Genomic DNA, 12,465 nt, shown 5'->3' on the forward strand with positions numbered 1-12,465 from the left:
TTTAAACCCAAAACATTTGACATATAATCTCCTAATTTGAACATTTCAACTAAAGAATATTTGGTTTTACATCAATTCTTAATAAATATAGTATATAATGATTTTTACTCACATTGTGGCTATGCCATAATCTTATTAATAATGTCATTGATTAATTTAGCGTCATAACCTAACTCGATACCAATTCAAGAAACATAACAATGCCATGATAAACAATTGAAATGCATTTACCTATTTAAATTTTTTACTTACTATTTAATCTATATTTTGATTTTAATTTCAAAATATTGCATTTGTATTATTATTAATTTTAAAATTTACATTTGTTTATTAATGTATAAATGCGTGGTTATAGAATTCTAGTATACATTAGTTAAAAAATCAAAATATAAATCAAATCTCAGTGTGTAGCATATCCAGTTTCCAGTGCAGGAATCCTAAGCCTAAAATCAAAAGCATTCCTTCCAATGTATTGCAATGGGACCCATGTGAAAACATGCACTGCAGCTTTCTGTTCTATTGGAAAATATGTGGGGGAAACAAAAAAGGCCTTGAATTTATTAAATACAATACCTGGATCTCAGTCTCTATGCTTTTGGAGAATCATTTCACATTCTTGAATATTGTTTCACTTCTCTACCATATTTTACCATATCTAGTCCTCTTTGGAGAGGCGATGCTAAAACTCTGGTTTGTATGTGACCTTAACTCATATCCTCATAATATCCCATATATATGTGTGCGTGTTTGACTTTGGGTTTCTCCATTTGTATCTCTGATCTATATATAATTTTGTGAAACAGATTTATGTTGTAATTGGGATCTCCTACATATATACATAGTATCATGCTCTTGCTGCATCTTAAAATTATGAGCTTCAATAGTTCAATTATGAATCGTGATTAGTATATGAGGCCAGGCCATTAAGAAAGCAAAGTAAAAAAGAAAAAAATAATGAATGGCAATGATATTGCTCGAGAAATATATATATTTTTTGCAGGTTTGCTTTGACAATCATTTAGAACCCCCATTGATCCCTGGCAACCCTTCTTGTAAGAGATCCAAAAAACCAGCAACCAATGTCCAAGGAGTGGATCACAACATGGGGTACATGGCTTAAAGCCGGACAACCCTACAATGTCTTCTTTCGGACATGAAAAATTATTATTATAACATTTTCTTTTACTTACAAAACAAACAACAACGAAAATTCATGGAAATATAATAATAATAACACATTTGAATACTGATATCAAATGGCATATCTCTCCTTTGAGTCCATGTAGTAAACCACGTGGTTTGATGCATCAAAGAGGAAAAAAGCGATCGAGTAAACGCGATTTGTTTTGTATATAGTTAGTTAATGGGTGACGCTAGCTTTTAGTAAGAGTAAAAGTGACTTCACCCTCTCAAGAAAAATAAATAATAATAATAACAGGTAAGCTAGAAAGAGACTTTTTATTTATTATATATAGAGATATAGAGATAGGATGTGAAAGAGAAAGATTTGTGTGGGTGTGATTATATATGGTGCTGCATTGGATCCTTCGCCAAAGGGTGTTTTCAAAGCCTATATCTGTTTTGCTTTCTTCATCACAGACATCTTGAGAGAGAGAGAGAGAGAGAGAGAGAGCTAAATTCCAAAGAAACAATCAAGAAAGATGGTGATGTGATGAAGTAGCGCCCCTTCCCATCTTTTGTTCCTTCCTTCTCTTCCAGGCTTTTCATGCCTTGGGTTTTAGGGTAACTACCTTGTACTTGTTGTCTTTTTCAATGCATATGATCATCTATCTTTCTGATCTCGATCCTAGAGCTCATTTTTCTTGATTGGACTTTACGATTTTTTTTGGGGCGACCAAGGGGGGGGGGGGGCGGGGCTTGGTTTCTTCATGTACGGGAGCTAAATTCATGGGTGTGTCGAATTCAGAGATGTTTCTCACTGAGAAAGATCTAACCAGTAGCATGGAAATCAGTTTCTTGGTTAGACGACGCCCTCCTTTAGTGTTACAACAAGGAGATGAATGTCAAATTACGACTTTCCAAGACGATTATGATGAGCCTCAGCAGCAAAAAGAAGAAAGACTAGGACAAGATCAACAAGAAGACAAATGCAAGACGTTGAAGATGGCTCCTTTGGAGTTAAAATTGCCATGTCCAAAGGTTGATGATGAGGAGGATAGAAACAACGATGGGTTCAAGACTCCAACTTCTTCGGACCATAAAATTCCTGTCATCCTCAAGTGCCCACCTGCACCAAGAAAACCGAAATCTCTCCCCATTTCACCCAAACGAAAAGCCTTTGGCCGTCGAATCCTGCTTGATTTCACTAAAGAGATGGAGTCTTTATTTCCTCCGGCTCTTCTTGCAGATCTAGGGAACAAGATTAAGAAAGTCAGACAAGGAAGTGACTTCAACTGATGTTAAAATATATAGATAGATATCATGTATTTCTGTGAAGAATTTAGAATCATTTTTCTTTTTCTCTCTTCATCAATGCTATTTTCAGCTTCAATATTTCAACGCATTAGCTTCTGTTAATTTATGTTCCTTTTTTTTCCCCATGTTTTTGGGTGTTTTTAACAGAACCCAGATCTAAAAAACATAAAGATTCATCAAGTTGAACTAGAAAATCATCATGGGTTTCAGCTTTGGATTCTTGGGGGTTCCTTTTTTGTCTGCTTTCCCCATAGACTTTGGGTTCTCTATGTCAAAGCTTTTGAATGGAGTGAAAATGGAGTCTTCTTTTGTGATAGAATGTGGCATTGACTTTATTTTGAGTTGAGAAAATGGGGTTGCCATTGACTTTCCCAAGAGAAGCAAACATACTCTTGTTTTTACCAGTTGGGTGAGCAAACTCAAGTGGGATATTCTCTCTGATCACAAATTATCCTGGCAGTAAATAATAGATGCTTTCGCTAAATTCAAGGTAGTTTTTTTCCCTTCTAAGTATAAAAATAAATAAAACACAGTATACATTGTGATCCAAAGAATAATATAAATATATTTAAATAATAAAGAAAATATTAAAATTGATATAAATATATGTTCGCTCTTAGTTAATAAAGAACTGAAAATGATAGTTCATGTTTTGCTTTATGACAATACATGATCATCATCTCGTTTTCAACAATAAAAAGGTACATTCCCGAAAGGAAGTAATTTCTTGGAATTGCAACATATCTACTTTCATGTTAATATTTATTGAGCTTAATCATTCATGCTATATTATTACTATATATTTGACATTTTGGACTTCATATATACATGTTGGCATTCGATACACATAAGAATTTATAAAATGGGGCATTTGGGTTTTCTTTAGTTTTTCAAAATGTATCAGTATTTCTACATTCTTCAGAAAAAAAAAATGAAAAGATGGAGAGGGTATCGTTCTGTGAAACTTGGTACAAGCAAAGCCTGCAAGCTAAGGTGTTGTTAATACAGTAACATTCTTACAGGACATACGAAGCTATGTATATTCCCCCACTAGAGTATTAGAAAAATGAATACAAAGTAAAAAATAGCCAGCCATGCTCATCATCTTCCTGGAAACAACCTGATAATAATGATTTAAAGGGATAGTAAATTACTGCGTGCTACTGCTAGCTTTTTTGTCGTAGGGTTTTTTAATAACATGTGCAGCATGCAATTCCTGACAGGTAATCTGTCAGAAATTGTGTTCCCTGCAAACTATAAATGAATGGACCTTGGAATACTGTCTAATTAGCCCAATACTTAGCCCAAAACAGAAGGACATTAGCTAACCAAAGCTAGATCATCAGCTAAATACTTCATGGCTAGCCCATGTAACCCATCCCTAGTTGATTCTCACAATGGTTAGCCAACTTGTAGGTTTGCCCCAATGATAAAAGCCGAAATTGAGTTTGGGACCCTTGCATATTAATGATATGGTCTGATGACATTGCAGATAATGAAAACAGCACTTAATTGGGTTCCTTGAGACCCATATCTTGTGGGGTCTTAAAACTTGAAAACTTGGGCTGAGACTACTGTTTTTGTAGACCAAGGGGAAAAAGGTACATACTTGATTGAGATTTGGACAATCAAAGACTTCTAGTATGTGCTTTGTTATTGCCATCCACCAAGGCAAAAGTTGACTACTTGGCCCCTTACCCTTCCACTTTCTTGGATTCTCCTTTGTATGAATTCCTTGTATGACCAAATTACTCAATATTTTTGCACCCAGTTGACAAATAAAACTTATATGAACTCGTGGTTTTAACGTATACCGATAAAATTTGCTCTGTTTGCTGGTCACAAAGTTTCAAGTTTACAACATTTATAATCAATGGCAAGCATCTTACAGTGATGAAGAACATAGTTAAATGCAAGTTGGGTATATTAAGTAAAATTTCAAGGACAAACATCTGAACTGCCCGTGGAGCCTTTATCTTCTGATTACAATTTTTATTTAATTCAAAGTATATAATGATTTTGTTTTTGTTTTCTTTTGCAAAGCAAAGTGAAAGAATGCTTCCAAATGACAAGACTCTTTTACTCATTTTATTTCCTTTCTTTGACTATCTTCAGCTTGTTTTTACTCTTGTCCTTTCACCCTGTCTCTCTCTCTCTGACATGTAACCAATGTTGTTCTTCAAAGTCCATATATATGAACATCTATAACCAGTTCACTTTACTTGCTTTAAGTTGGTTACTAATCTATAGATTTTAGGGTTTTTCTTTTCTTGGTTCATATATCTCATATCTACTTTTCGTAAAGATCAATCAAGTCACGCTCACAAAGTACTTCAGCAGTGACATGGCTCATCAGGTAATGCTTGTCTTCTCTCTGGTTATTCTCTCATGGGTTGTCTCTTAATAGTTTTGGGGTGTCTATTTTTCTTCTTTAAATTCCTCTATGATATTAATGTGTGTGTGTCTACTTGCTGTTTGTCATATTGTTGATGTTAGTACAGTTATATGATAAATTGGTTTTTTATTTGATAGCAGGAAGAAGGTTGGCCCCTGGGATTGCAGCCCCTGAATGTGAGAGTTGGGTTGCCTGGAAGAAACCATGATTACTCAGGATCAATATCATTCAACACTATACTCACTGGTTCCCCAACTTCCTCCACAGATTCCTCTTCAGATTTAGACACAGAGGTCAGTGAGTGACTCAGTCTCACTGGAAAAACTATACATATTTTGGCTGTAATTTTGCTTAGATTGGTACAAGTTCTGTGGTCTTGTCTTGGGTTTTTGTTTTTGTTTTACCACTGTAGCCTTTTTGGTTTTTTCTTGCACAAACATGCTTGCTAGTTTACTGGAGAAATGCATTTCTTTTTGTTGATTTTTCTTGTCTTCTTTTGTAGGGTAGTAAACTAATACCCAATTTACAACAACATTGAATAGTGCTATTAGATGATTTCTTTATTTGGTAGGGCAGTAAAATCTCCCCTTTCTCTTGCTCCATTAAACAAACTGTTTTTGACAAATTTGCTAAAAGTAAACGGAGTGGGTTCTTAAGAGGTAGCATCAAACAAGTTTGGGATTCAAGTCCTAGCATTGGTAGTTACCTTTTTCTCTATCCGAGCTCTGCGGTTGGGGTTGTCATGTGGAGCCTGATTTGGTGCTTTCTGCCATAATTTTAAGAGTGAAGTGCTGCTATTAGGTGTTTTTGTTTCATAGGTGAGGTCTTAAGCTACCGGCACTTAATAATTGCAATCAACAGTAGCCGGCATTGACTTTATTTGTAATGTGCTGGTGCTGGTGATTACACATTAATCATGTCAACTCACTCAGATATACTGCTGCTGCTGGGCCTCTATATCATATATCTGATGAAGCACATAATTTGACCAAAATGTGATGAGATTTTATATAAAGAAGTGAAAATTTATGGTAATGATACATTTGGCTAGTTGCTTATTTCATGATATTTGGCGTAATTATTTGAAGAAGTGTCCTAAGAATACCGCGTATAAAGCATCTTGCTTCTAGTGATTTCTGCAGGTGGATTTGTAAGTTGATTTGTACAATGTTTTACTGATATCTCTTGTTTGCTTGATTGTCAGTCTACTGGTTCCTTTTTCCATGATAAGAGCATTACGCTTGGGAGCCTAATCGGTGTTTCTAGCATCTGGGAACTCTCGAAAAGATCCATAAGAGGAAGGAAAGCTGAAGCAACAAGAGAAAAACGAAACAACAGATCAAAAGTTTGGCTGTTTTCCTTATGTTCAAGGGATAATACCGATGCTGAGAATGTTAATAATGCAAACAATGCTCCATCACTCGGCCACTTCCTTGCGGTGGAAAGAAGAGCAGCCAGTGGATATAGAAGGAACCACAGTCCTACCGTCAATGGACCTGACGAACTTGCCCTGCAGGCTCAACCCAATATAGAATCAAACTCCCTATTCATTAATGGCTGCATCGCTCCTCCTCGAACAAGTTCATGCCATGTTGCAGATGCTGAGACTCAAAAGAAGGGCCAACTAGATAATGATGGTAAAACTAATGGAGTTCCAGTTCTGCTTTCATGCATGTGTGGACAAACCTGAACCCTTCCCTCCATTTATGCCTTTGCATCTCATTATTTCTGATGATTCAATTTGGTATGCTTTAGAGGTTAGGGAGGACTAAGCTTTATTCTCTTTGTCATATATTACTGTTTGTTTTTCCTTTTTCTTCGGTTTTTAAAGCTTAACTGAATCAATCTTTTCATGAAGCTCCTTTTCCTACAAAATCTTTAGGTTTTCTATAATATTAAATACTTTTTCGATGATTGAATGTAACCATGGGCTATCACCATCAAGCATAACAAACAAGTAGGTACATGGTTCGTGTCCTATATATTAAAAAGAACAAAACAAAAAACAAAAGCATTTGTTATTATATAAAAAGCCAAAAAGGCAAAGGCCAACTAAAAATGGAGCCTTCGGCCCTTGCTCTAAGTTTTCATGTCCGTCCCCCAATTGATTTGCCTTTCCCTTCACTCATTGGCCCTACCATACTCCAACTATCTACTTCAAATCTTCTTCCACATGTCATTCTCACCTTTTTTTCCCTTTTTTAAAAGTAAACTTTTCACACCTATTAATCATTTGTAAATTAAAACATTTAAATATAAAAATTGAATTTTAAGTAGCATTGTTCATCTCAGTCTCAAGTAAACAAAGATTACAACAAAATAAACCAAACTTACCAACCCTAACAAAATAACACTAAGCAAGCTCACTTCTTTTCTTTTGTAGCAGATGGACCTCACCTATTTCACATGTATATAGACCAAATGAGTCCAGTCCTCACCATGATTGCTAGATTTTTTCTCTCTGCCGTTTCTTTATTTTCCTTCGTTGTGTGAAAAGGAATGTGACAATCTGAAACTTTCAATAAGCAATGGCTGACAAAGTGCCAAGTTTCAAGGCTTATCAATCCATTCATTTTCTGCAGCAAACCTTCCTGAGCTACGGCCACCAATCTTGCTGAATGAACCTATTGCGGATAAACTTTTAAAGCTGCTGCTTCCCTCACTGAAATTCCTTGGCTTTCTTGATTTTCTTGGCTTTGAAGTACTATCTTCTTCAGTAGAGCGATTGGTATCGTCATAACATTTCATCTTGGCTACCACCAGTCGGACAATGGTGCTCCGGCAAAAGGGGCAAACCAGGGTTGTTAGGCTTGCAGTCACAGGGTTTGGCTTGTTGTGACAGCACAAGGCAACTGTGCATTGTGCACACATCTGGTGGCCACAGTCTTGAACTTCAATAGTGCATAGCTGCTCAAAGCATATACAGCATACTTCAGTATCGCTAGCCTGCACCAAATAATTCCACAATGAATATATCAACTCCATTATTGCCAAATGGAAACTATGTTCAAATTTTACTAGCATAACAGAAACCTAGCAGTCGATTGCTAAAGAGTAGGGTCAATGCAAAAACGGATACGCTAAAGTACGAAGTTTATGCTGTAAATTGGTATACCCTCAAGACTTTGTATTACATCTCAATTTCGTAATGAACTGAACTAATATGATGCCAAGAGAAGCACCATTGAAAACCTAGCTTGAAGGGCTAGTCTATACATTTTAAGGAATACCTCCGAAACACAGTCATCTAACCCTGAGTCAGAATGTGAGGGTGATGGAAGTGAGTAAGCTGTTCCCTTTAAGATGTTCTTTTCCCTTTCCCGGTTAGCCTCCATTAAGGCCCGTTCTAATAGTGATTTTGCCTCTTCATTAAGCTCGGTAATGAACTTTAAAGTTGCTGGCCAGACAAGAGGTTCTGCTGATGAAGGATTTAGAAGAGCTGCACAAGCTCCATGTTTGTGTTTTAGCGCAACGACAAATGATATTCTCCTGTAAAGATATGAACATAACAAAAACGATTATACACCAAAAGATATAAATGCATGTAGATATCCATAAATGTAAATAATAAAATTAAACTATACCCAGATGCATCTCTTTGAAGACGATCTGCACCCCAAGCCAACAACATACGAATGCAATCGAGAGAGCCCCCTCTAGCAGCCAAATGAAGAGGTGTGCTTCCTGGGAAACTGAAAAAAGCAACAAATTTACAGTCATTTTTCCAAGTAATCATTCTATCCATCTGACCAAAAAAATAAAATAAAATAAATACAGATACTCATGAATTATCAACTTAACATGAATTATTACCCATATCGACCAGTTGATGCACAAACAAGAGCACCATTGTATAACAGGATATGTACGCATTCAGGCTGCTTCCGGCGTGCTGCTAAGTGCAAGGGAGTGGCTCCCCTACCATCTCTTATATTCACAAACCGTGCATATCCCCTGATATCAAATCCAACAAAAGATATACATATAATATCAAATGAAAATAGAGATTTCTATCCAAATGAATAAAAAAAAAAAAAAGTCAAGCAATCTTGAAAGAAACAAAAGACGACCATGAAACAGCAACAGGGCTAGATTGAGCAGCAGTGAGGATGGCTTGAAGGCAGTCAGAGTGACCATAATAGGCTGCATAGTGTAAGCAAGTTCTTCCATGAAGGGAATCAAACATTAATATCTGAAAATCAGACATAGTATCATTGCAATCAAAAGAATTTCAAATACATATAAATGGATTATTTTGCAAAATTCAGGGAAAAGACAAAGAAGAAAAATCACTTACATTTGCCCCAGCTTCAAGGAGCCTCTTCACACAGGAGATCTTCCCATGCATTGCAGCCAACATAAGTGGAGTCTATAAACATTGAAAAGTAAACAAAATAGAAAACTAATTATAGAGAATAGATAGATAACCAAAAAAAAAAAGTACGCACTTCCCAAAAATAAAACTACCTGCTTGTGACGATTCACTACATCCGGATTCATGGATTTCTCCAAAAACATAGCCAAAATCTACCAAAAAAAAAACCATCTTTACATCAAGAGAATGAAACCATATATGGATTCAACAACCCAAAAAGCCAAAACCAAGGTAAAAGAAGTTAGAATAAAACTTAACCAAAAAAAGTTTATCTTCAAAAACCTCCAAAGGGACAACCCACCTCGATCTGGCCATTAGCAGCTGCTATATGAAGAGCAGAGTGGCGATCATAAACAGTTGTGTGATGCAAAAGATTGGGTTCTCTCTCTAACAAAGTTTCCACAGTTTCAAAGTCTCCAACTTGTACTGCAGTAAACAATTCATTCTCTTGACTCGCTACACAACTCAGCCCCTGACCCATCTTTCAAAAGAGCAAAAGGGTTTTCACTTTCCCCACCGGACGTCAGCTAGGCCTCCGGTGGCGGCAATTGTATGGTAGCCTGGCCTTTCTCTAAATTTGGCAAAAAAAAAAAAAAAAAAAAAGGTTCACATTTATTAAGTAGTTGCCTTCCGAAAGCGAGTAATGGGATACAGAGAGCCTTATTTTATAGATTTTGGTGACGGAGTGCTTTTACAATATTAAATGTTTTAATTGGAGTTGGAAGTTTTTATGGTAAGGAGATAAACGATATGTTTGGGACCATGAACTTTTTTTTTCTTTTTTCATTTTGGTACAGAGGACCATGAATTTCTCTCTCTCTGCAAACGGCTAATTACCATGAGTATGGGTAATCCCACAAGGGAATAAGAATATGCAAAGCTAGGAGTAGCTTAATATCTGCAAAGAATGAATGCTATGCTATATAGATAGATAACTGATGGTTTACAAAGGATTGCTGCTCTGCATACCAAACACTCTTTTTATTTATTAATGTTTAATTTCTTAGAAAAACATGTTTGAATGTATATCATCCTAATGATTACAATAATAAAAATGTGTTGAATTCTCACTTTTATTCTCTTTTAATTTATGCACATAGATATCATAAAATCATCAATAGATTCCAACAATAGGATTCCAAATCTTGAAGGGTAATTTGTTAGTTGAATAGCCATCTTTTCCTTAGGCTGAATTTTATGATTTTCACATTACTGTTAGGCTTTATGACTTCTGCCAAGTTATGCACATTTTTCTTCATTTTATGACTCAAGTCTAATTCTAACCAATTACACCCATTCTTTCTTTTTTCTTTGGACCAAAAATAACAATAAAAATATGAGATAGTAAATTAATATATATTTAATAAAAGTTCATATATGAATTCTTAATTAAAATGGTAATGTAAAAGTAGTGTTCAATTCAAATATCACCCACAAGATATTATTAATATGATAAATTAATTTAATATTTCTAAAAAATAAAATTAAAATGATTTCATTACATTTTATTAATATAAATTTAAAATTTAATAACAAAATATTTTTGCAGAGATCTAGAAATTCATGCTCCTTGTACCAAAATGAAAAAAATTTATCGTTTATCTTTAACTCCAATTTTCCTTTAAAAAAAGCTTTAAATTCAATTAAAATACTCCAATTAATGAATTTAATATTGGAAAAATGCTCAGTCATCAAAATCTATAAAATAAGGCTCTTTGTATCCCATTACTCGCTTTTGGAAGACAACTAATTAATAAATGTGAACTCCTTTTTTTTTTTTTCAAATTAAGAGAATCACCAAGCCAGCATCCAACTGCCACCAGTAGAGGCTTAGTTCACGTCGGTAAACTTAAACCTTACGTCTTAGCATTGAAACCTTAGCATTGTAGAGTCAAACCGTTATAAAGTACAAAGGATGGAGAACTATAAAGAATTGAAAAAAAAAATCCAGGCATTACATTGAAATTGAAGACCCACACATTACAATTTTATGATAAGATTCGAATCTGTATTATTTTAATTAAGAATTTCCCATTGAATGCTTAGTTATAAAATGAATAATAAGAACAATTTGCTCACAATAAATTTGCATTAAAATAAGTCCTCGTAATGTGGTCTATTAATCTCATTCCTAAAACTAAAACAAGTCTTCTTTTAAATAAGCATATAATGACTTGTTTAATTACAACCAATGTGAATCTCTATCTCCTTAAATTTAGATCGATAACATTTTTAACATAGAATAAATCAACAAAGACTTTTTAGTATAATCTTCTTTACAAATCAAATCTCTTCAAACAAGAAAACTCAATCACATTGAAAGTCTTTAAAACTCCTTACTTGACTTGATTTTCTCCATATATTGACTTTATTAGAGTACGCTAACAATCCTTAAAGATGTTCTTTTAAAAAGTCAAACAATTTTGGTCAAAAAATGCCAACCAAATATGACAAGCTACATTGACTTGCCAAATACAAACTAAGGTGTAACTAGAATTGCATCTGGTCTATGAAACTAGCAATAACAATTTCCCCTTTTGCATTTTGATAAAAAAACACAGCAACACATTTAAAAGAGATAAATGATCATCTTCAACATAATACTCCCCATTAATTCAACTATCAAACTATATAAAACAACTACAAAACGAACTATTAATGCAAAAGAGTAAAGAAGTACTAACAATAGACAATCATAGTAATATAGCAATATTCAGAGACAATTTTAGGTACATGCCAAAAAAAAAGTACTAAGCTATAAGTCTGAAAATATCATCAAACCAATATCACAAAAAAATCACTCTCACCAGAAATAGTATACTATATACCCTAAACTTATAAACTCATACTTTTTTTTTTCTTAAAAAATGCTAAGACATTACACTCCACAAGCAAGCAAATTTGCCTTATAACGAAGAGTACGAGTCTTTTGCTGATTAAGGAGCTATAATTAAATCTCAAGATGTTGAGTGTCTTTGTCAATACATGCCAATTCCTCATCAAGATTTTCTATCAATCTAGCCCTGTCAGCATTCAAAAAACCACCAGATGTTGATCCAATTGCTAACCGGCAACAACTGGTGTAGGATCTTCATCTTCATATGTATTAGCTCTTAAAATTTTAAAAGTTATAAAACTTGTAAAAACTTATAAAAATTAGAAAACTTAAATTAAAACTATAAAAAATATAGAAATTATAGAAATATATAATAAATTTTGACCAATTAAATTTATCAAGCAATAATATATGACAAGTGTG

At 34.4% G+C, this 12,465-nt stretch overlaps 3 protein-coding genes across 6 annotated transcripts; 2 read left to right on the plus strand and 1 right to left on the minus strand.

Annotated features, from left to right (window-relative positions):
• Positions 1-1,467: 1,467 nt before the first annotated feature.
• Positions 1,468-2,514, plus strand: LOC108469248 (cyclin-dependent protein kinase inhibitor SMR3). Its single transcript, XM_017770139.2, has one exon. It carries the CDS (start codon positions 1,909-1,911, stop codon positions 2,416-2,418), a length of 510 nt encoding a protein of 169 aa, XP_017625628.1. The 5' UTR covers positions 1,468-1,908; the 3' UTR covers positions 2,419-2,514.
• Positions 2,515-4,394: 1,880 nt separating this feature from the next.
• On the plus strand, positions 4,395-6,706 carry LOC108469322 (uncharacterized protein At3g17950-like). 2 transcript variants are annotated; one of them, XM_017770211.2, is made up of 3 exons: positions 4,395-4,792; positions 4,969-5,124; positions 6,036-6,706. In XM_017770211.2, exons 1-3 carry the CDS (start codon positions 4,781-4,783, stop codon positions 6,519-6,521), a joined length of 654 nt encoding a protein of 217 aa, XP_017625700.1. In that variant the 5' UTR covers positions 4,395-4,780; the 3' UTR covers positions 6,522-6,706. The 2 variants fall into 2 exon arrangements, with proteins under 2 accessions (XP_017625700.1, XP_017625701.1); XM_017770212.2 differs by having other exon boundaries at positions 4,398-4,792; positions 4,972-5,124.
• A 354-nt stretch (positions 6,707-7,060) lies between these two features.
• LOC108467598 (putative E3 ubiquitin-protein ligase XBAT31) lies at positions 7,061-10,089 on the minus strand. 3 transcript variants are annotated; one of them, XM_053031161.1, is made up of 8 exons: positions 9,508-10,089; positions 9,296-9,358; positions 9,129-9,200; positions 8,902-9,023; positions 8,645-8,785; positions 8,416-8,523; positions 8,062-8,320; positions 7,061-7,777 (listed from the first exon to the last, which is right to left on the minus strand). In XM_053031161.1, exons 1-8 carry the CDS (start codon positions 9,685-9,687, stop codon positions 7,382-7,384), a joined length of 1,341 nt encoding a protein of 446 aa, XP_052887121.1. In that variant the 5' UTR covers positions 9,688-10,089; the 3' UTR covers positions 7,061-7,381. The 3 variants fall into 3 exon arrangements, with proteins under 3 accessions (XP_052887121.1, XP_017623783.1, XP_017623784.1); XM_017768294.2 differs by having other exon boundaries at positions 9,299-9,358; positions 9,508-10,088; XM_017768295.2 differs by having other exon boundaries at positions 9,299-9,358; positions 9,465-10,087.
• Between the last annotated feature and the right edge of the window lie 2,376 nt (positions 10,090-12,465).

Source organism: Gossypium arboreum, chromosome 7, assembly GCF_025698485.1.
Source record: "Gossypium arboreum isolate Shixiya-1 chromosome 7, ASM2569848v2, whole genome shotgun sequence".
NCBI classification, from domain to species: domain Eukaryota; kingdom Viridiplantae; phylum Streptophyta; class Magnoliopsida; order Malvales; family Malvaceae; genus Gossypium; species Gossypium arboreum.

Coding starts and splice junctions, on each gene's coding strand:
- LOC108469248 (XM_017770139.2), top strand. CDS start 1,909: ATGGGTGTGTCGAATTCAGAGATGTTTCTCACTGAGAAAGATCTAACC.
- LOC108469322 (XM_017770211.2), top strand. Junction 5,125..6,035: donor CTTCAGATTTAGACACAGAG/GTCAGTGAGTGA, acceptor CTTGATTGTCAG/TCTACTGGTTCCTTTTTCCA.
- LOC108467598 (XM_053031161.1), bottom strand. CDS start 9,687: ATGGGTCAGGGGCTGAGTTGTGTAGCGAGTCAAGAGAATGAATTGTTT. Junction 9,201..9,295: donor TGAATCGTCACAAGCAGGTA/GTTTTATTTTTG, acceptor CAATGTTTATAG/ACTCCACTTATGTTGGCTGC. Junction 8,786..8,901: donor AGCCCTGTTGCTGTTTCATG/GTCGTCTTTTGT, acceptor ATTTGATATCAG/GGGATATGCACGGTTTGTGA.